The sequence below is a fragment of the Schistocerca cancellata genome, chromosome 2 (genome assembly GCF_023864275.1).
Source record: "Schistocerca cancellata isolate TAMUIC-IGC-003103 chromosome 2, iqSchCanc2.1, whole genome shotgun sequence".
NCBI classification, from domain to species: Eukaryota; Metazoa; Arthropoda; class Insecta; order Orthoptera; family Acrididae; genus Schistocerca; species Schistocerca cancellata.
The window spans coordinates 405493711-405518721 of NC_064627.1; the positions used below are offsets into that span (position 1 = coordinate 405493711).

At 41.5% G+C, this 25011-nt stretch overlaps 1 protein-coding gene across 2 annotated transcripts in view; it reads left to right on the forward strand.

Moving 5' to 3' along the window:
- LOC126161853 (pseudouridine-5'-phosphate glycosidase-like) overlaps positions 1–25011 on the forward strand; it is a 164083-nt gene that overhangs the window by 43093 nt on the left and 95979 nt on the right. For both annotated transcript variants that reach the window (XM_049917963.1, XM_049917964.1), the window contains exon 2: positions 8011–8259. In XM_049917963.1, coding sequence (XP_049773920.1) covers positions 8035–8259 — 225 coding nt within the window. In that variant the 5' untranslated portion in view covers positions 8011–8034. The remainder of the gene's footprint in view (positions 1–8010; positions 8260–25011) is intronic.

The window sequence follows — 25011 nt, forward strand, 5'->3', positions numbered from 1 at the left end:
AATCTCTCTGATTTTATCCTCATGGTCTCTTCGCGAGATATACGTAGGAGGGAGCAATATACTGCTTGACTCTTCGGTGAAGGTATGTTCTCGAAACTTTGACAAAAGCCCGTACCGAGCTACTGAGCATCTCTCCTGCACAGTCTTCCACTGGAGTTTATCTATCATCTCCATAACGCTTTCGCGATTACTAAATGATCCTGTAACAAAGCGCGCTGCTCTCCGTTGGATCTTCTCTATCTCTTCTATCAACCCTATCTGGTACGGATCCCACACTGCTGAACAGTATTCAAGCAGTGGGTGAACAAATGTACTGTACCCTACTTCCTTTGTTTTCGGATTGCATTTCCTTAGGATTCTTCCAATGAATCTCAGTCTGGCATCTGCTTTACCGACGATCAACATTATATGATCATTCCTTTTTAAATCACTCCTAATGCGTACTCCCAGATAATTTATGGTATTAACTGCTTCCAGTTGCTGACCTGCTATTTTGTAGCTAAATGATAAAGGATCTATCTTTCTGTGTATTCGCAGCACATTACACTTGTCTACATTGAGATTCAATTGCCATTCCCTGCACCATGCGTCAATTCGCTGCAGATCCTCCTGCATTTCAGTACAATTTTCCATTGTTACAACCTCTCGATACACCACAGCATCATCTGCAAAAAGCTTCAGTGAACTTCCGATGTCATCCACCAGGTCATTTATATGTATTGTGAATAGCAACGGTCCTATGACACTCCCCTGCGGCACACCTGAAATCACTCTTACTTCGGAAGACTTCTCTCCATTGAGAATAACATGCTGCGTCCTGTTATCTAGGAACTCCTCAATCCAATCACACAATTGGTCTGATAGTCCATATGCTCTTACTTTGTTCATTAAACGACTGTGGGGAACTGTATCGAATGCCTTGTGGAAGTCAAGAAACACGGCATCTACCTGTGAACCCGTGTCTATGGCCCTCTGAGTCTCGTGGACGAATAGCGCGAGCTGGGTTTCACATGACCGTCTTTTTTGAAACCCATGCTGATTCCTACAGAGTAGATTTGTAGTCTCCAGAAAAGGCATTATACTCGAACATAATACGTGTTCCAAAATTCTACAACTGACCGACGTTAGAAATATAGGTCTATAGTTCTGCACATCTGTTCGATGTCCCTTCTTGAAAACGGGGATGACCTGTGCCCTTTTCCAATCCTTTGGAACGCTACGCTCTTCTAGAGACCTATGGTACACCACTGCAAGAAGGGGGGCAAGTTCCTTTGCGTACTCTGTGTAAAATTGAACTGGTATCCCATCAGGTCCAGAGGCCTTTCCTCTTTTGAGCGATTTTAATTGTTTCTCTATCCCTCTGTCGTCTATTTTGATATCTACCATTTTGTCATCTGTGCGTCAATCTAGAGAAGGAACTACAGTGCAATCTTCCTCTGTGAAACAACTTTGGAAAAAGACATTTAGTATTTAGGCCTTTAGTCTGTCATCCTCTGTTTCAGTACCATTTTGGTCACAGTGTGTCTGGACATTTTGTTTTGATCCACCTACCGCTTTGACATAAGACCAAAATTTCTTAGGATTTTCTGCTAAGTCAGTACATAGAACTTTACTTTCGAATTCATTGAACGCCTCTCGCATAGCCCTCCTCACACTACATTTCGCTTCGCATAATTTTTGTTTCTCTGCAAGGCTTTGGCTATGTTTATGTTTGCTTTGAAGTTCCCTTTGCTTCCACAGCAGTTTTCTAACTCGGTTGTTCTACCATGGTGGCTCTTTTCCATCTCTTACAATCTTGCTTGGCACATACTCATCTAACGCATAATGTACGACGGTTTTGAACGTTGTCCACTGATCCTCAACACTATCTGTACTTGAGACAAAACTTTTGTGCTGAGCCAACAGGTACTCTGAAATCTGCTTTTTGTCACTGTTTATAAACAGAAAAATCTTCCTACCCTTTTTAATATTCCTATTTACGGCTGAAATCATCGATGCCGTAACCGCTTTATGATCGCTGATTCCCTGTTCTGCGTTAACTTTTTCAAATAGTTCGGGTCTGTTTGTCACCAGAAGGTCTAATATGTTATCGCCACGAGTCGGTTCTCTGTTTAACTGCTCAAGGTAGTTTTCAGATAAAGCACTTAAAAAAATTTCACTGGATTCTTTGTCCCTGCCACCCGTTATGAACGTTTGTGTCTCCCAGTCTATATCGGGCAAATTAAAATCTCCACCCAGAACTATAACATGGTGGGGAAATCTACTCGAAATATTTTCCAAATTATCCTTCAGGTGCTCAGCCACAACAGCTGCTGAGCCAGGGGGCCTATAGAGACATCCAATTACCATGTCTGAGCCTGATTTAACCATGCCCTTCACCCAAATCATTTCACATTTCGGATTTCCGTCAATTTCCTTCGATACTATTGCACTTCTTATCGCTATAAACACGCCTCCCCCTTCACTGTTCAGCCTGTCTCTACGGTATACATTCCAATCTGAGTTTAGGATTTCATTACTGTTTACGTCTGGTTTCAGCCAACTTTCTGTCCCTAGTACTATATGGGCGTTGTGACCGTTTATTAATGAGAGCAGTTCTGGGACCTTTCTATAGACGCTCCTGCAGTTTACTATTAGCACATTAATATTGTTATTCCCTGTTGCATTTTGCCTACTCCTACCTGGCCGCGTCTCAGGAGGCGTCTTGTCGTGCCTAGGGAGGGGATTCTCTAACCTAAAAAACCCCCATGTGCACTCCACACGTACTCCGCTACCCTTGTAGCCGCTTCCGGCGTGTAGTGCACGCCTGACCTATTCAGGGGAACCCTACATTTCTCCACCCGATAGCGGAGGTTGAGAAATTTGCACCCCAGATCTCCGCAGAGTCGTCTGAGCCTCTGGTTTAAGCCTTCCACTCAGCTCCAAACCAGAGGACCGCGATTGGTTCTGGGAATGATACTACAAATAGTTAGCTCTGATTCCACCCCGCGAGTGAGGCTTTCCGCCTTCACCAATTCCGCCAACTACCTGTATGAACTGAGGATGACCTCTGAACCCAGACGGCAGGAGTCATTGGTGCCGACATGAACAACAATTTGCAGTCGGGTGCACCCAGTGCTCTCTATCGCCGCCGGTAGGGCCTCCTCCACATCTCGGATGAGACCCCCCGGCAAGCAGACAGAGTGAACACTGGCCTTCTTCCCCGACCTTCCCGCTATTTCCCTAAGGGGCTCCATCACCCGCCTAACAATGGAGCTCCCAGTAACTAATAAACCCCTCCCCCCGTGTGCCTGCTCGGACCTTGCTGAAGGAGCAGCCACATGTCCACTCACAGGCAGAGCGGGCGATGCCACACGGCCAGCCTCCACATTGACCCTCCGCCTTGTGCGCCGCGAACGCCGCTGAACCCGCCACTCCCCTTGGGGAGAGGGTGGCCCAACCGCGCCCGGTACCCGCGAAGATGTCTCGACAGCAGGGACAGTGGGTGAAGCATGTAACACCTGGGGTGTACCTTGCGACGCACCAGACTCCCCACTGCCGCTACACTCTGAGGCAGCAGCCTGAAGACGGCTGATCGCGGCCATCAACACGCTCAGCTGTTCGCGAACAGTGGCCAGCTCCTCCTGCATCCGTACACAGCAGTCACACATCCTATCCATCCTAAGGAATCAATTTACTGAAGAGAGTTAATCAACCTTTAACAAGACTGCTAATTCACTAAAGGCGGCTGTTTATTCACTGAACTGTGGTTGCTAGCCACTTCTTGCAGAAAACAATGAAAATAGCACTACCTATCTCTGGACTGCATTGAAAACAAACACTAGCACTACTGGCACTATGGTTGACTAAAGGGACTCTCTCTGACTGCGTCCGCCGCTCGTGGTCTCGCGGTAGCGTTCTCGCTTCCCGAGCACGGGGTCCCGGGTTCGATTCCCGGCGGGGTCAGGGATTTTCGCCTGCCTCGAGATGACTGGGTGTTTGTGTTGTCCTCATCATTTCATCATCATCCAGGAAAGTGGCGAAATTGGACTGAGCAAAGATTGGATAATTGTACGGGCGCTGATAACCACGCAGTTGAGCGCCCCACAAACCAAACATCATCATCATCTCTCTCTGCTGTATTCAAAACAAACACGAAGTCTATGGAACACTATTAATAGCACCCGACAACTAAAGCTTCCTAAAAGCAAATACACACGGAAGAAGAAGTGACAAGTAAGAGAAATACAGTTAATACTTAAATTAAGGTAGCTCGCTGCACAGCAGATGTGAAGCAGACGGCAGTTACAACAACACTGACACTGACACTGACTATGGCTGACTAAAGGGACTCTCTCTGACTGTATTCAAAACAAACATGAAATCTATGGAACACTATTAATAGCACCCGACAATTAAAGCTTCCTAAAAGCAAATACACACGGAAGAAGAAGTGAAAAGTAAGAAAAATACAGTTAATACTTAAATTAAGGTAGCTTGCTGCACAGCAGACGTGAAGCAGACGGCAGTTACGACGACACAGATATCGAAATAGACGACAGAGGGATAGAGAAACAATTAAAATCGCTCAAAAGAGGAAAGGCCGCTGGACCTGATGGGATACCAGTTCAATTTTACACAGAGTACGCGAAGGAACTTGCCCCCCTTCTTGCAGCGGTGTACCGTAGGTCTCTAGAAGAGCGTAGCGTTCCAAAGGATTGGAAAAGGGCACAGGTCATCCCCGTTTTCAAGAAGGGACGTCGAACAGATGTGCAGAAGTATAGACCTATATCCCTAACGTCGATCAGTTGTAGAATTTTGGAACACGTATTATGTTCAAGAATAATGACTTTTCTGGAGACTAGAAATCTACTCTGTAGGAATCAGCGTGGGTTTCGAAAAAGACGGTCGTGTGAAACCCAGCTCATGCTATTCGTCCATGAGACTCAGAGGGCCATAGACACGGGTTCACAGGTAGATGCCGTGTTTCTTGACTTCCGCAAGGCATTCGATACAGTTCCCCACAGTCGTTTAATGAACAAAGTAAGAGCATATGTACTATCAGACCAATTGTGTGATTGGATTGAGGAGTTCCTAGATAACAGAACGCAGCATGTCATTCTCAATGGAGAGAAGTCTTCGGAAGTAAGAGTGATTTCAGGTGTGCCGCAGGGGAGTGTCATAGGACCATTGCTATTCACAATATACATAAATGACCTGGTGGATGACACCGGAAGTTCACTGAGGCTTTTTGCAGATGATGCTGTGGTGTATCGAGAGGTTGTGACAATGGAAAATTGTACTGAAATGCAGGAGGATCTGCAGCGAATTGACGCATGGTGCAAGGAATGGCAATTGAATCTCAATGTAGACAAGTGTAATGTGCTGCGAATACATGGAAAGATAGATCCCTTATCATTTAGCTACAATATAGCAGGTCAGCAACTGGAAGCAGTTAATTCCATAAATTATCTGGGAGTACGCATTAGGAGTGATTTAAAATGGAATGATCATATAAAGTTGATCGTCGGTAAAGCAGATGCCAGACTGAGATTCATTGGAAGAATCCCAAGGAAATGCAATCCGAAAACAAAGGAAGTAGGTTACAGTACGCTTGTTCGCCCACTGCTTGAATACTGCTCAGCAGTGTGGGATCCGTACCAGATAGGGTTGATAGAAGAGATAGAGAAGATCCAACGGAGAGCAGCGTGCTTCGTTACAGGATCATTTAGTAATCGCAAAATCGTTACAGAGATGATAGATAAACTCCAGTGGAAGACTCTGCAGGAGAGATGCTCAGTAGCTCAGTACGGGCTTTTGTTAAAGTTTTGAGAACATACCTTCACTGAAGAGTCAAGCAGTATATTGCTCCCTCCTACGTATATCTCGCAAAGAGACCATGAGGATAAAATCAGAGAGATTAGAGCCCACACAGAAGCACACCGACAATCCTTCTTTCCACGAACAATACGAGACTGGAATAGAAGGGAGAACCGATAGAGGTACTCAGGGTACCCTCCGACACACACCGTCAGGTGGCTTGCAGAATGTAGATGTAGATGTAGATGTAGATGTACTCTCGCTCAACACAACTGCAATTAAGTACAAAAAAGAACACACAAGAGAATACAAAAAGACACAACAGGCATGCGAACATAACAACAGGAAATGCCCTCAATTCTTGTGACATATCATCAGCTGTCATAATTCTGAACACTAATGTGCTTCATGCCCACAGCATCAGCATGTATGACCTGTCACAGGTACTTATTGAATACAGGATACCTCCTGGCCTGACAAACTACACAGCTTAAGACAAATCCACAGTTCCTTCTGCATCCACAGGCTGCACTTGCAGATTCATTTGCAGTCATTTCTTCCTCCCATGTTTGTGCAAGTAACAGAGGAGGCCAGAAAAAAGAATGAGTTCACTGAAAAAAGAATGAGTTCACTCACCACACTTCTACTGTCAAAGCTGGAAATGGAGCTGGTAATGATGTCACAGTAGGAGAATTCTCTCAACAGATGGTAGCCACTGACATTGAAAAATGTATGACACAAAAATATGGAGCTGTCAGAACCCAATTCTTCCCCAACAGATTGTTGTCGAGGTTCCAGCAATGACTTCTGATGCCAAAATGCAGGGGGTCAGGATGTGACTCTTGTAGTGATGGGTGAATTGGATGATGGCCAATAGGGATGGAACACCATCTCTCCTTCGGCTGTGGCGGTGGTTTGTGTTTGGAATCATGTGGTGAACCATCAGTAAAACATCCCTGGTTATAACAGTTATTTATTCATTTCAGTTACAAGGATGCTGCCCTAGTCAGAGGGAAGGCTGTTGGTCTCAGTGACATAGGGGACCAAGAGCACGCGATGAGTCAGTGTCAGTGTTTTGTCCATCCAGCTGGCAATGTGTGCAGGGAGCTGCAAGTGTTGGTGTCTGCATGGCCGGGTAAGCCTGACACAAGCAATGCACTGTTGGTGCTGGATGACCATGACTCAACCGATCTGTGGCTGCAGTGACACTGCACCAGTGTGGATGGTGTTTGAGTGGTGATGCCCAGCACGACTGAATATAACGGTGTGCACCCAACCTGGCTGATGGCTAGTGACAATGTAGGATAGTACACACTGGGTGACAGTGACAGTGACAGGGACATTGGACAGAAAGCTGACACAGGCTCAAACTCACAGTCCACCAGGGAGGTAGTCAACAACAAAAGTCACCGAGCAGATAACCCAGCAGAGTGGAGACACCAAGTTGACCACAAGCAGATCTCAGCTCAGGCGGGGTCCTGTGGCTACTGGTAGCAGAGTCCATGGCTGGCGGATGACTGTGTCATCTGGTACAGCAAGTGATCGCCGTATCATTTCATGGCATACCGTATGAGGCTGGATACTGCTGAACATGATGAAAATCTGGGAATGAGGGTCTGATTTGCAGATTTGGAGGGGGGGGGGGGGAGCAGGGTATGTATGTGAGCCTGTTTGTTAGTATCTCTCCAACAGCAGCATCCTCCCTCATAACTCATAGCAGGCTGGAGTGGCAGGGAATCACCACTGGACAGCAATGACTTAATTTGCTTTGGTTTTCTTGATTGGTCAACTCCTCCAAAGCCCTAGCAGGATTGTAAGATTTCTCAACTTTGCCTTTCCGAGGTGCTGGCTGACATCTGCTCTGTCAGTGATCTGGATGAGTGCTCTTGCATTCTGAATACCAGTTCTTGTGTAGTAGTGTCTGGACTTTATGCTGATGACTACTTCCCTCTCTATGATACTGTTCTGCTGATTGTTACAGGACAGTTCATTGTCTTGGCAGAGTCATGGTGACACAAAAGCAAGAAACTTCAGTTGTGTTTTGTAATTTGTTCTCACTCTCAGCCTTTTCCTAGTCGTTCCTCTCGTCATGGATGTACTTGTAAATGAAAGCCTAATAAAGAAACTTTATTCCATATAAGAATTGTTTTAATTTAAATGGCAGTATTACAATGATACATGTCTCATGAAACAGTTTTTCATTCTTTTCAGGGATACTTTTACTATATAGCTGCAATGTATCAGGTTCTTGGTAAGCTTTTGAAGCAAAATTCAAGATTTCTATATTCCAAAAAATTTATTAGTAAATTAAGTGCAGCAGATATTTCTTCAGAGGTCTTGCATGCTTTTGAGAAAGACCTACCAGTTGTTGCATTGGAATCAACCATAATCACTCATGGCATGCCATATCCAAAAAATATGGAAACTGCTTTGGAACTTGAGGATATAGTGAGGAACCAGGTAATTACTTAGTTTGCTAGGCAACCGTGCTGTTTAGTGGTATGAGAATGTTTTTGATGATATTATTGTGTATTTGCTAATGTTTGTGCTTTACATTTGTTCCATATGATTTTAATTATATCTTCTGTAGTGTTTGAGGTTGTGCAGAATACTGTCTGCAACTTTTATTTTCTTTATGGATTGTGGAACTGCACTGAGAACTTTGATATACTGTATATAAAGATTTGTAGGATACAAGATCAACCAACACATAAAATCCAGTCATAATATTCAGGTATTAGTTTATTTGTTTTGTTAAAAAATGTATGATTGGGTGAGGTAGACATTTATGGAATGATTGTGGTACAGTTTACATCACAGATGAAATTTTTCAGTTCTCATGAATTAAATCACAGTGTTAGCTTGCAAAGAGACTGCATAAAATTAATTTCTACTGCATACTTTATATTTTTTATCTTCTGGTTAACATTTTTTATCTTAAGGTTAAAATGTATCTGTCTTTTGTGGCTACCAAGAATAGATACTTAACTTCCTGGCAGATTAAAACTGTGTGCCGGACCGAGACTTGAACTCAGGACCTTTGCCTTTCGTGGGCAACTGCTCTACCAACTGAGCTACCCAAGCACGACTCACGACCCGTCCTCACAGCTTTAATTCCACCAGTACCTCGTCTCCTTCCTTTCAAACTTTGCAGAAGCTCTCCTGCAAAGGCAAAGGTCCCGAGTTCAAGTCTCAGTCCGGCACACAGTTTTAATCTACCAGGAAGTTTCATATCAGCGCACACTCCGCTGCAGAGTGAAAATTTCATTCTGGGAATAGATACTTATCTTACTGTTTCTTGATAATCGTATGAGTAGTATGGATGTATATCTCTTTGCCCCAGTTATCTCCACCTGTAAGAAAGTCTTAGTCTCTCTGTAATGTCAGGATCAATTTGTTTTGGTTAATCAAATCTGCTAGATGATGCGGCTGAAACTAAAATGTGCTTAATGACTTTTTATTTGCACTACAAAGATGATGTAAAAAATGTTACAATTATCATTCCCAAAATACATGAAATACCTTTCCACAATAATGTTTGACCTAGAAATCAGTCTCATGTAGCAAAATGGCAAAGTTGCAAAATTCAGTTCTTTTATTTAATTTATGATTAGTTTTGTGTTACGTAAATCCATTTTCAGATCATCAAGGCAGAAGGTTGAAATTACAACTTTTACCTATGAAGTGTTTTTAAAAAGGGTTTTATAGGTACATATTCTGTTACTTTGCTTCTGGTTAAGTGTTTTACAAACAGGAAAAAAATTCAAAAGGTGGTAATGTTCTTTTCAATGTCATACTATTAGGTTTCATTCCACACTAATTATGGTTCACAAATAACAATGTTATGTACAGCTGTACCACATGACTTTTGTCTGTATGCAACACAAGTGCCAGTGCAGTTGTTTACTGTCCATTGCTTTTAAATGTCATGCTGTTTTCGGAAAAAAAAGTGCTTTTAAGTTTGTTGCTCTTTTTTGAAAGTTTTAAAGAGTTGCAATCTGGTAACTGATTTGTACTTTTATTATATTAATTATTTTTTGTTTGAAGATTGGAAATGCAATAAAGGAATTCCCTGCATCCCGATAAATCACCCCTACTTGAGGTTTCCTTGAGGCAGTGTAGGAAGTAGACTATCAATTGTATGTTTGTCCTGCCAATTATCATAGAAAACTTGGCTTTGATATGTACAGTCTTAACATGGTTTGCATGCTATTACGGAATATACTATTTTGTTTGTTTGTTTGTTTATTGGATAAACTGTAATTTTAACTTTTGGTCTCACAAGATGAATTGAAAATAGGTTCAGGTAACCCAGAACAATTAATCAAATAAATAAAAAAAACTTAATCCTGCAATTTAGCTGTTTTCTACATCAGACTGGTTTACAAAAGTTGTTGTCCCATTATTAACCCAGCGTTGCCAGAAATCCATGATTTAGAAATGTTTATAACATTTTAAAATACAAGTTTGATTTTGATAATGACATAAAATCTGGATCTTTACACGTATCTAAAACATAATTACAATCACATTTCTGTGTACAAATTTTGTATACATGTTTTCAAATAGAAACTATATTTCATCATAATTTTACTATATTTCGTTATTATTTAGATACCAGGTACCTCAGTATCATTAATGAAACCAACTAATGCAATTGCAGTGTGTACTTACTAAGTTATGAAAGTCTGCATGTACATTCAGAGTTAGTATTGGTTACTATAATATGGCATACATCACACTCTTCGTTATATAACATCCTGTTCTGTTACTTGACGAAGTTCACTTGGAATGTGACTATCATATTTTAGCAGTGTCTCTTGTTGGCCAATCTGGGGTCTGGGTCTGGGTCTGTTGTTGAACACATACAGTGCTTGTAAGATGATGGATTATTCTGGCCAGCATGGTACACTGGAGAGCAATCGATTAATGGCAGTGGAAGTAATATTTCATTACTAAGTTAGTCTTGAGCACAAGAGTAAGAAAACAGTCCAGGTTTAGTCACTGACATAATGCTAACAACAAATACCTACACAAACATACTGTTGTATACCTTCACGTGAACTAATCATGCTGTTTATAAGCTTTTCCTACGTAACAGTATCTTTATGCCAAAGCATGTAAAACATTAACTTTATAATGGAAGGAGTAAGGTTGAGGGGTTAAGAGAAGAAAGGAGACAGGGACATGGGGTGGGGGGGGGGGGGGGGAGAATAGGGGGGAGGATGCAATGGAGGGATGGAGGAAAGAAGGAAAGACTGGCTGAGGGTTGAGAGGGAGAGACAGCAGTGAAACAGGATTTGAATTTTTCACTGGTGAGCTCATTTTTGGCAGGCATGGGCAGCTGCATATGTCACACAGTGTAGAGGAGGAGCAGATTGGGAGGGAGAGCTAGAACAGAGGAAGAGATAGACTGTGGAGAGGAGAGTGAGTTTAGAATTAGTTAAGTGGTAGTGCATGGGGACAGGGATGGAGGTGAGTGTGGGACAAGGGCTAGCAGACATCGGAACAAGGAGGACTGTGGCGTGTTGTGTCACTGCATGGTCAGCTCTGCTCTTGGCCGCACTTTGGTTGTAGACATTCATTTGGGTGGTAGTCATGCTCACGTAAAAGACTGTGAAAAAGTTATAGCATAGCATAGCATATATATATATGGTTATATAGAAGGAAACATTCCACGAAGGAAAAATATACCTGTATATGTGTGGATGGATATGTGTGTGTGTGTGCGAGTGTATACCCGTCCTTTTTTCCCCCTAAGGTAATTCTTTCCGCTCCAGGGACTGGAATGACTCCTTACCCTCTCCCTTAAAACCCACATCCTTTCGTCTTTCCCTCTCCTTCCCTCTTTCCTGATGAGGCAACAGTTTGTTGCGAAAGCTTGAATTTTGTGTGTATGTTTGTGTTCGTTTTGTGTGTCTGTCAACCTGCCAGCACTTTCATTTGGTAAGTCACATCATCTTTGTTTTTAGGTATATATATATATATATATATATATATATATATATATATATATATATATATATATATATATATATATATATATATAGTTATAATAGAAGGAAACATTCCACGAGGGAAAAATATACCTAAAAACAAAGATGATGTGACTTACCAAATGAAAGTGCTGGCAGGTCGACAGACACACATACGAACACAAACATACACACAAAATTCAAGCTTTCGCAACAAACTGTTGCCTCATCAGGAAAGAGGGAAGGAGAGGGAAAGACGAAAGGATGTGGGTTTTAAGGGAGAGGGTAAGGAGTCATTCCAGTCCCGGGAGTGGAAAGACTTACCTTAGGGGGAAAAAAGGACGGGTATACACTCGCACACACACACATATCCATCCACACATATACAGACACAAGCAGACATATTTAAAGACAAAGAGTTTGGGCAGAGATGTCAGTCGAGGCAGAAGTGCAGAGGCAAAGACGTTGTTGAATGACAGGTGAGGTATGAGTGGCGGCAACTTGAAATTAGCGGAGATTGAGGCCTGGTGGATAACGGGAAGAGAGGATATATTGAAGAGCAAGTTCCCATCTCCGGAGTTCGGATAGGTTGGTGTTAGTAGGAAGTATCCAGATAACCCGGACGGTGTAACACTGCGCCAAGATGTGCTGGTCGTGCACCAAGGCATGTTTAGCCACAGGGTGATCCTCATTACCAACAAACACTGTCTGCCTGTGTCCATTCATGCGAATGGACAGTTTGTTGCTGGTCATTCCCACATAGAACGCATCACAGTGTAGGCAGGTCAGTTGGTAGATCACGTGGGTGCTTTCACACGTGGCTCTGCCTTTGATTGTGTACACCTTCCGGGTTACAGGACTGGAGTAGGTGGTGGTGGGAGGGTGCATGGGACAGGTTTTACACCGGGGGCGGTTACAAGGGTAGGAGCCAGAGGGTAGGGAAGGTGGTTTGGGGATTTCATAGGGATGAACTAAGAGGTTACGAAGGTTAGGTGGACGGCGGAAAGACACTCTTGGTGGAGTGGGGAGGATTCCATGAAGGATGGATCTCATTTCAGGGCAGGATTTGAGGAAGTCGTATCCCTGCTGGAGAGCCACATTCAGAATCTGATCCAGTCCCGGAAAGTATCCTGTCACAAGTGGGGCACTTTTGTGGTTCTTCTGTGGGAGGTTCTGGGTTTGAGAGGATGAGGAAGTGGCTCTGGTTATTTGCTTCTGTACCAGGTCGGGAGGGTAGTTGCGGGATGCGAAAGCTGTTGTCAGGTTGTTGGTGTAATGCTTCAGGGATTCCGGACTGGAGCAGATTCGTTTGCCACGAAGACCTAGGCTGTAGGGAAGGGACCGTTTGATGTGGAATGGGTGGCAACAAACTGTCCATTCACATGAATGGACACAGGCAGACAGTGTTTGTTGGTAATGAGGATCACCCTGTGGCTAAACATGCCTTGGTGCACGACCAGCACATCTTGGCGCAGTGTTACACCGTCCGGGTTATCTGGATACTTCCTACTAACACCAACCTATCCGAACTCCGGAGATGGGAACTTGCTCTTCAATATATCCTCTCTTCCCGTTATCCACCAGGCCTCAATCTCCGCTAATTTCAAGTTGCCGCCACTCATACCTCACCTGTCATTCAACAACGTCTTTGCCTCTGCACTTCTGCCTCGACTGACATCTCTGCCCAAACTCTTTGTCTTTAAATATGTCTGCTTGTGTCTGTATATGTGTGGATGGATATGTGTGTGTGTGCGAGTGTATACCCGTCCTTTTTTCCCCCTAAGGTAAGTCTTTCCGCTCCCGGGACTGGAATGACTCCTTACCCTCTCCCTTAAAACCCAATCCTTTTGTCTTTCCTTCTCCTTCCCTCTTTCCTGACGAGGCAACCATTGGTTGCGAAAGCTAGAGTTTTGTGTGTATGTTTGTGTTTATTTGTGTGTCTATCGACCTGCCAGCGCTTTTGTTGGGTAAGTCTCATCATCTTTCTTTTTAAATATATTTTTCCCACGTGGAATGTTTCCCTCTATTATATATATATATATATATATATATATATATATATATATATATATGAACCAAATAGATCCACCCTGTGTGTGAAATTCATTGCTCTCAATGTAAACATAACAATCTTTTCATAAACAAAAGATATAATGAGATAAACTATTAAGCAAGATAATTTGATACAAGACATTAGTCTACTAATAATTCAGCTGTGCAACATCCCAACTCTATGTATTGATAGTAACCATTACTACATCTTCTTCACAACTATAGTAGCGTGCTCCATTGTGTGTGTGTGTGTGTGTGTGTGTGTGTGTGTGTGTGTGTGAGAGAGAGAGAGAGAGAGAGAGAGAGAGAGAGAGAATGGTGATGATGATGATGATGATGATGATGATGATGATAGAAAGGAGAGGGTGAAACCCAGTGATGGCACATAGCCTACTCCTCATAAATAGCACCAAGGCAGCTACCAAGCTTAAGTCCCCATGTGATGAATGGATCACTATCAACACTGTCACATGCTCTGACTTCATGAGACTCTGTGGAGAGGTTTGGTATTTAAATCAGGATACTGGCGCAAAATCTGGTGGTCAAGAACTTCACACCACTACCTCTCCTTCTTTTAATAGCCAAATATTGGCAGTGAAAATTTATTCCCTGATCAGAATTCAAATTGGCTTACCTTCGGGTCAAGTGCCACTGCACCAGCATGTGTTAGCGACATTGGCCATGGAGGTGGGTTATAGTATACTGAGTGTCAACAATAAATAGATCTTCATCTTTGTATTCTCTACATCTGGACTTCTACTTTTAATTGTCCACTGAAAGAGAAGAAAAAGGCAAATTATTTAGAAATGAAGGAAATATACTTTTTGTCACACTAATATGTTGTTTATGTGGAATAATGTTCTAAATCCAGCCCTGTAATCATGTGTGATCAAAGCATTCACAGGGCCACATACAACAAACATAGTTTTTAACATGTGAATTATGGCATTTGACATGTCCACACTTACAGGATAACACCAGGTGATATGTGAAATACAATCAACACAAACTAAAATGTAACAATCACCATTTTTTGATCATGGAAAAGATCCCACAAAAACAATATACATTTCATCAAACGATTTTCTTCTGGTTTAGGTGCCACAAACTCCACTTTTGATTTCTGCAGAGGTCTGCCCTCAGTGCAAATTTTACAGACTGCAATTCAGTTCTTAATATCTGCGTCTATACTGCACAATATAGCGTTCCCTGATTTTATTTTTAGTTTTAAAGACGCATAAATGTTGGCACCCCTCTGCCCCCTCCTCCCTGCCTGCTCTGTGGCTCATGGAAATAGATGAATGTATGTGGTACTAATTCTTGAAGGACCACAATTTCACTACAACATGAAACATCATACTTGAAAGAATAGAGCTTCACTGTCTCAGCCTTTTTTTTTTCAAGATTTATTTAATGACATAAATGTCAGTGTCATTATCTTGGTATTCTCTAATAGCTTTAAATAACTGTGGGGAATCAGGTAGTAGGTATCAAATGGATGGATCATGGGTGCTGCTCTTCTGCTCCCACTTCTTGTTGAAACATGCTACTAAGTGTGTCTATCGCAATGTTCTCATTTTCTTGAATGAAATGGTATTCTAACTGCTGATCTTGCAATGTGTCCCATTTTGTGAAGTCTCCTCATTGCCCAACATAGAGCTTGATTATTGGTTTCTAGACAGAAATGCAAATCTTCAAGATAATATTTAAATTTTTCTGGACTGAATAGCACTGCAAAAGCTTCAGCTTCATAAATCTTTTTCCAGTTCATTCAGGGCTTGCGATGTGTAAGCTATAGGGTTTCTTCTCTCCTCTCTTTCTTGCAGTAAAACTGCTTTGATTCCCAACACTGATGCTGGAGAATAAATTGTTTATTAAAATCTGGCAATGTTTTCACTGGAGCAGTACATAACACTTGTTTCAAAGCTGTAAAAGCTGTATTCTGCGATTCACCCCACTCAAACTTCTGGCCTTTCTTACACAGTATCAATTAATGTCACCAGTTATGGGGTGAATCTTGGAATAAATTTCCTAAAGAAGTTAACCATCCCCTTTACTATTTTTGTGAGGCAATAAGTCCAGAATGGATTGTACTCTCTCCAGGTCTTCAGCAACCCCAAGAACTGCATAGTAGGACATGCTAACTCCATTTTATCTGAGTTGACCATATGACCTGCTTTGTGAAGATGGTTAAAAACTTTGCATAAATTTTGAATGTGTCCTTCTGAAGTCTTACTATGAATGACTAAATCATGTAAATAACAGTAGACGTAAGAAAAGTAATATCAGAAAATATTTGGTCCAACAACTGAGAGAGTATAGCTGCTCCAGTTGATAAGCCAAATATTCCAATCATTGGAACAGGCTGCAAGGGGCTTAGGTTTCTCTGCTAGCAGTATTTGATTATAAACTTGGTTAAGATCTAGGGTAGTAAAAGCTATAGTTCACTGAACCCTCCAAGACTGGAATGTAAATCAGGCAAGGAGGCTGATTGTCCTATAATCTTTTTAGTTAAATACTTGTAATAAACCACAGATCTGCTCCCACAGTTAGGCTTGGGAACCTTTCTCCATTATATCCTGACTGGTTTGAGGTGGCCTGCCAAGAATTCCTCTCCTGTGCCAACCTTTTCATCTCAGAGTAGCACAAGCAACCTATATCCTCAATTGCTTCACTGGATGTATCCCAGCCTCTGTCTTTCTCTACAATTTTTATCCTCAATAACCCCTCTAATACCAAGGAAGTTATTCCCTGATCTCTTAACAGATGCCCTACCATCCTGTCCCTTCTTCTTGTCTGTGTTTTCCATATTTTCCTTCCCTCACTGATTCTGTGGAGAATCTCCTCATTCCTTACCTTATCAGTTCACCTAACTTTCAACATTCTTCTGTAGTACCACATCTCAAATGTTTCGAGTCTCTTCTGTTCTGGTTTTCCCACATTCCATGTTTCACTACTATACAATGCTGTGCTCCAAATGTACATTCTCAGAATTTTCTTCCTCAAACTAAGGCCAATGTTTGCTAATAGTTGGCTTCTCTTGGCCAGATATGCCATTTTTGTCATTGCTAGTCTGCTTTGAATGTCCATCTTATTCTACCAATGAGGTTATCCCTAGCTCAATGTTTAATACATCAGGAAACTCCTGCCAGGTGGCATTAATTTTCTCTTTAACCAGTCCATCAAAATAACCAAAGAGATCAATGATACTTGTGTGGACTACATACCTGGGACAAGGGCTTCTTACATTGGCTGTCAGTAGCTTTGATGTACTCTTCCTTACACTAAGGCCAATGTTTGCTAATAGTTGGCTTCTCTTGGCCAGATATGCCAATTTTTGTCATTGCTAGTCTGCTTTGGATGTCCATCTTGCTCCATCTGTCATGGGTTATTTTGCTGCCTAGGTAACAGAATTCCTTAAGTTCATCTTTTTCTTGGCAACCAATCCTGATGTTAAGTTTCTCACTGTTCTCATTTCTGCTACTTCTCATTACTTTCGTCTTTCTCAATTTACTCCCAAACTATATTCTGTACTCATTATACTGTTTATTCCATTCAGCAGGCCCTATAATTCTTCTTCACTTTCACTGAGGATAGCAATGTCATCAGCGAATTTTATCATTGTTATCCTTTCAACTTGAATTTTAATACCACTCTTTGTTTCCATCATTGCTTCTTTGATGTAGAGATTGAACAGTAAGAGTGAAAGACCACACCCCTATCATACAACCTTTTTAATCTTAGCACATCATTCTTGGTCCTCCACTCTTATTGTTCCCACTTGGGTTTTGTACATATTGTATATTACCCATCTCTCTCAGAATTTGAACATCTTGCACCACTTGACATTGTTGAATGCTTTTTCCAGGTCAATAAATCTTATGATCGTGTCTTGATTTTTCTTTAGCCTTACTTACATTATCAACCACAAAATTTCTGGTGCCTTCACCTTAACTAAAAGTATAGGTGCCACATAAGGCTGTTAAGAAGGGCAACATGTTGTCAATCAGCTTTTTTAAAATTTTCATTCTTGGGAGTGAAACTCTATATGGAGGTTTGCATACTGCAATATCATCACTGACCCCAATACAATATTCTACCAATGAGGTTATCCCTAGCTCAATGTTTAATACATCGGGAAACTCCTGGCAGGTGGCATTAATTTTCTCTTTAACCAATCCATCAAAATAACCAAAGAGATCAATGATGCTTGTGTGGACTACTTACCTGGGACAAGAGGTTCTTACATTGGCTGTCAGTAGCTTTGATGTACTCTTCCTTATACTGACAACTGGAATCTTAGTCTCTGGCTTAAATTTGAATTGAAAATTATTACCAGCCCAGTCCAAAATGAGCCTTACTTCAGTGGAAAAAAAGAGAACTGCTCTTAATATACTGTGTGCCTGCTATTATTCTAATTTTAATTTCTTTAGTACATTGGCCCAACCTCATCTTTACAAGAACCTGTCCTATAACCACCATATTCTTATATTTGGCAGCTGTATAATATTCCAGTTATTTTTACAATGATGGCCATGTGCAATGTGTTTTGTGGTTTTCAGACCATTACTCATCTGAGGTGGTCACTGCACTTCCAGAATCCAATAAGGCACATAATAGCTCATCATTTATCAGACAATATACAAATGGTAGTCTGCCTTGATCTCAACATGTAACACCCTTCATCTAAAATGACCTTCCTTCCTGCAACCCCAGCAATGTTAGGTATGGTCCTGTTCCTTATTGAGCTCAAGACATTAACATAACATCATGCGTTTGCAATCTTGAAGCATGTGGCTGACCTGTTCAAATGCAAAACATCTAATTAGGTTCTGATAGCAACCTTCTCCATTCTTTCCTTATCTATTATCCATATATATTATCCCCTGTATGTGCTGCTTGAAGTTATTTAATTCTTTAAACATCTGTATTATGAAAAGGATAGATAGTTACTCACCATGTAGCAGAGATATTGAGTTGCAGATAGATGCAATGAAAAAACTGTCAAACAAGTAAGCTTTCAGCCAAAAAGGCCTTCTTTTAAATTATACAACATACACCCACACACACACTCATGAAAACTCAACTCGCACACACATGACCACTGTCTCTGGCTGCCGAGTCCAGTCTCCAGTCCAGTCTGTCTCTGGCTATCAAGGCCAGTCTCCAATCCAGTCTGGCCTCTGGTGATGTGAGTGTGAGCTGTATTGGAATGAGTGTGTGTGTGTTATGCTGTCTAGTTTGGAAGGAAGTCTGTTTGGCTGAAAGCTTACTTGCCTGACAGTCATTTTGTTGTGCCTATCTGCAACTCAACATCTCTGCTATAAGGTGAGCAGGAATATTTACTTTTCATATTACTATCATTATTCAATACTGATTTTTCAGTTGTTTAAATGTCTCTGGTATTTTACAGGAAACTGCCCTCTACCTATCTTCTGGTCATAACCCATCAAGTATGTGCTGTATAGCCTCTGTATCTGTACATAGCAGGAAAATTGCAACATTTCCTGCACTCTTTTGTATTCTGTTGACATAACTAGCAACTATTTCCTCCCGGTTCTGCTCATGACCATACCAAGAGTATACTAATTCCTGGAGTGCTCTGAGTATTACCATATTCATACAAATCATGTATCACAACTTAATCTCATGCTCTTATTCAAGAGCTTCTAAGACCCAATCTGATATGGTCCCTCAGGTTTTAATCACCCAAATCCATAACAGGTCATGTTCCACCTGTCCTGTCATGTGTGTTTGGCCTTATAGGTCATTTAATATGTATGTACACAAATCAAAAAAAGTTTTGCATCATCATGGTTCCCACAACTCTTGAAGATAGATGTTGACTGTGGATGTTTTATCACAGACACAGTCCCATTGACTGTTCAGAGATGTCACTAAACTTGCCCAAAAATGTAAACAACCATGCATGAGCAGTGCCTTTTAGATAGAGGGGGTTGAACGATGCCTAGACGGTCAATACCGCGGTTCAATCACATCCGCATTGTTACTTTGTGCCAGGAAGGGCTCTCAACAAGGGAAGTGTCCAGGCGTCTCAGAGTGTTCGGACATATAGGAGATATAGAGAGATAGGAACTGTCAGTGACACACCTTCTTAGGCTGCCCAAGGGCTGCTACTGCAGTGGATGACCCCTACCTACGGATTATGGCTCGGAGGAACCCTGACAGCAATGCCACCTTGTTGAATAATGCTTTTCGTGCAGCTACAGGACATCGCGCTATAGTTCAAACTGTGCACAAAAGGCTGCATGACACACAACTTCACTCCTGACGTCCATGGTGAGGTCCATCTTTGCAACCATGACACCATGCAGTGCAGTACAGATGGGTTGAATGACAAATGGACCACTCAGGATTGGCATCGCATTCTCTTCACTGATGAGTGTCGATGTGCCTTCAACCAGACAATCATCGCAGATGAGTTTGGAGGCAACCCAATCAGGCTGAACGCCTTAGGCACACTGTCCTGTGAGTGTAGCAAGGGTGAGATTCCCTGATGTTTTGGGGTGGCATTATGTGGGGACAATGTGTGCCATTGGTGGTCATGGAAGGCGCCGTAATGGCTGTACGATATGCGAATGCCATCCTCTGACTGATAGTGCAACCATATTGGCAGCATATTGGCGAGACATTCATCTTCATGGATGACAATTCATGCCCCCATCATGCACATCATGTGAATGACTTCCTTCAGGATGACTACATCCCTTAACTTGAGTGGCCAGCATGTTCTCCAGACATTAACGCTATCGAACATGCCTGGGATAGACTGAATAGGGCTGTTTATGGACCATGTGACCCATCAACCACTCTGAGGGATCTATGCCAAATCACCATTTAGAAGTGGGATAATCTGGACCAACAGTGCCATGATGAACTTGTGGATAGTATGCCATGACAAATACGGACATGCATCAATGCGAGAGGACGTGCTACTGGGTATTAGAGGTACCGGTGTGTACAGCAGTCTGGACTACCACCTCTGAAGGTCTCGCTGTATGGTGGTACATCATGCAATGTGTGGTTTTCGTGAGCAATAAAAAGGGCGGAAATGATGTTTATGTTGATTTCTATCCCAATTTTCTGTACAGGTTCCGGAACTCTCGGAACTGAGGGGATGCATAACTTTTTTTTGATGTGTGTATTTACCACCTCTGCCATGAAATCACATGGCATGGTCTAATTTTTTCACAGTTATGCTTGCTAGGGGTTAAATAATTTGTTGAAGAAGTTCTTGTGTCTCAATTCAAATTGCCAAATGCCTCCATTCTGGTACTATTACTTGCTTCCATGTTTGGGTTAGCAACCTCTATTAAACACATTTATTAATTTAAAACAAGGTTCAATTTCAGAGAATGAATATTTAAATAATTTTATGCTACAGCAAATAACAATAGACAATTTACTCCGAAAACTTTGAGTTGTTGCATTCACTTCTTTGACTTGAAAGTTAAACCATAGGTTACAGGAAGCCATAGACATGTTCTCTTTGCTGACCAGTCACACATTATGCACAATATGGCCCCTGCTCATATGAAAAATAAGCTACATTAGACTTTGGTCCAGATATAAGCTTGTAGTTCACATCCTTACCATCCTATCAGGCATATAACTGTGGTGCACGAAACTTAAGGATGAAAATAACTTTTGCATGATATGTAACTGCCAAGTAACAGTCTGATGAAACTTAGACAGTACATAGAAAGAACTGCTACAGTGTAGTACAGAAGGTAAATGCAAGATATATGCAATGAGATGAATGGAAATAACATCTTTATTCAAGAGATTCTAATTGAACTGAAGTCACCATGATTTACGATGGTCCCATGAACATTAAAAAGGTGGGATATGGTTATTAATAGGGCATGTGATCAACACAGATGGCAATAAATTCTCTGCAACCTTCTCCCATGCTGGCCACAAGGCTGGTTAGGAGTTCTTGGAGCTCCTTTAGTAGGGTGTTCCATTCCCCCACCAGTACAGATGATAACTGCTGGGCGGTCATTGATGCATGTGGATGTGATGCAAGGCATCTTGGGAACACATCCCACACATGCTCAGTGGGATTCAAATTGGGTGGTGGGCAGACCAGTCTTTCCTGAATATACTCTTATTCCAAGAGCTCCTCTGTCTGCACTGTGTGATGTGGTTACACATGTGGGAGAGGAGTGCAGTGTCACAGTAACACTGACCAAAGAGTATACTGAGTTCAGAAATTTGCGGGTCAGTGAGCACATGAAACATTATTCCTTCCCACACTATAACACCAAAACCACCAAAATGATAATGTTCATAGGTGCAAGACATGTTCCCACCTCTTGCTGTACGGGGGTACATAATAAACCCAGGAACATTGTAAAACATGATCATTTTGATGGTCCAGGTGTTACGATATAGGGAAGCACAATGTTGCATGTGTTTACCGACCTCCTAACCTTTGAAGATGGTACACTCAAACATCAACATTATTGTGAAATTGTATTCCTTCTCTGTGTACATGTTTTCAGGAGTGTATTCAGCCCTGACTTCATTTTTATGGACGACAGTCTGTGATCATATGGAATTGCAGAGGGGAACGAGCTCCTAAAAGATAGAATGCTCAGCAAATGTATTGGCTTGCCAAACCTTCAGTTATTGACTCATTCCCTGGTTTGGTCATTTGGGGAAAATAACTCTTCACATGTCACAGTTAGGCCAAAAACAACTTATTGTACAGAAAATTGTTCATTACCACAATTGAGTGGAAGCACATACTCGTTCTTCTGCTTTGCTTATCTCATAGTCTTCCATCTAAACTTCTAACAATAACACCATTTGATTTCGACCACTAGTTTTGACAATCAATCGCCAATGACAAACATGAAATTATTTATATGCCCTTATTCTTTCTTATCTTCTTATTTGCTTGGCACTCAGTCTACTTTTATGCTTCTTATAAATATATCAATTCACTTGGCACGCAGCCTTAACAACTATTCACCATGCTAGCCTCTGCTTGACTGCCACACAATCCAAAGACCTCTATAAAGCAGAGATACTTCACAACTGCTTTCACATGTGGTCCTGCCTCTGATATGGAAGATGTGATTGTGTGGGAACTGAAATAGAATGTGCAATGGGTGGGCTGGGAGGTGTGTATAGGACAGGTCTTGGATGTTCATCTTTATCAGGGATAATGAACCATGTGGTATGTGGTTGGGAGTTGATGTGGTATAAGCATGGACTGGGATATCTTGTAGCTTGAGTGGGTGATGGAATACCTCTTTGAGAGAGGTGGGCATGTCCACTAACCAATTGTTTGTCCAAATCAGTGACTACAACCAAATTGTGGCTGAGAGTGGTTGTCTGCCGTGTGGCACAATATGTTGTTTAGTATAACCTCGATCCAAATAACTGCTTCACAATCATATAAAACCACAACCTCAGATTCTCTGAATAGCATATGGGATTTGTCCTCACAACACATTTGCCAATTCCATAATCCTCCTGGCCTCAATCTCTGCTAGCCCTTGTCCCATACTGGGCATACACATTTCCACCTGTCACTATGCACCTGCTTCACTCATTCTATACTCATACTCTCCAGTCCACAGTCTCCTTCTTCCTCTGATCTGTCTTCCCCTCCCAATATACTCCTCCAATTGATTGTGTGCCACACCCTCCCATCCCTCGGCAACCCTTTCCTACACCCCTCCCATCCTATCTCCGCCTCCTTTCCGCTCTAACTCAGCCCAACACAACCCCTCACCTCAGTCAATTTGCAATGCAGCTCTGAGGAAGGTCACTATACACAAGCTTAGCATTGTTCTCAGTCATGTTGTAATTTTTGATAACTATGGGATCCTCAAATCCTAATTATTAATTTGATGGAAACATTCTTTGTAATTTTATAGAAAAGAAATTTGGATCAGTTACCAGAGAACTAAAATAAGTGTTAGCCTGCATCTTAAGAGAAATGTGTTGATATGGGCTGTAATATACTTGTACATCTGTTTTCAAGTTAGAAAGATCCTGCCTAATGTATAGAAAATTATGTGTTTGCAATACAAGTTCATGAATAATCATTAAGACCTTGGTTAAGAGATATGTCTAAGCGTTTTTTTATTCTGTCAATATCAAATGCCTGTTTTAATTCAAAGTCTATAGCAGATCTCCTGTAAGGTTTTGTACACTGCTGTTTACTAGTTAATATGATATTATCTTTTAAGTCTTTGTATTACAGACATTACATTAATGAAACCAGTTTATATTATTGGATAAGATTTTATTATGAGGCACATCTCAAAAAGATGGACTAGTTTGCTAGAGAAGTTAACAATATATGAAGATTAGAAAAATATAATCAGATCCACAAACAAATACATTCAACTCTTTTTTTAAAAGTATTCATTATTGTGCTTCAGCACTTCATCTACCATGGAACAGCCTTTTTAAATCCTTATCATATATTCCCACCACCTGAAATTTGCAACTGCTCCGTCAAAGCATTAAGAACAAATCATTTGTTGAGATTTAAGAGAAGATGGTAATCAATATTACAGTATGATGATTCAAAGTGCTGTGTTCATACAATGTTTCCACCTAAATTTTGAAATTGTGTTGACAGTGTTTTTTAAGTGGATTTTTAAAGTTTGTGGAATTTGAATTATGTGACTATACTGACATCAGAAATCCACATATTCCTTTATGATGTCTCATTTTACATTGAGAAATCAGCTCACTGTTTATAATCCTCATGTGATAGGACTTTATTTTCAAAGCCTTTATTTTCAAAGCCTTTTTAAACTCATTGCCACATGTAGAGGGAATAACAACATTGTAAGAGACTGTGGTAGCTGGGAACAGGGGCCACAGAAAGAGAACAGTGCCTGACAGTTTCCCAATTGGCACAACCAATAGATTTGCATTGCTACCACAGTTAAGTAAGGAAGAGGCTCCAGTAGAAGTAGACGTAGTTAAGATGCAACAGAATCTCACTAGGAAACCAACAAAAGTAGAAAGTAAGAGGAAAGTTATGTTGCTAGGTAGCAGCCATGGAAGAGGTGTGGGCCAGATTTTGCAGGAAAAATTTGGTGACAGGTACCAGGTCACAAACTTTTTCAAGCCAAGTGCATGTCTTAGCCAGGTGGTAGAGGATATAGGTTCCTTGTGGAAGGGTTTCTCA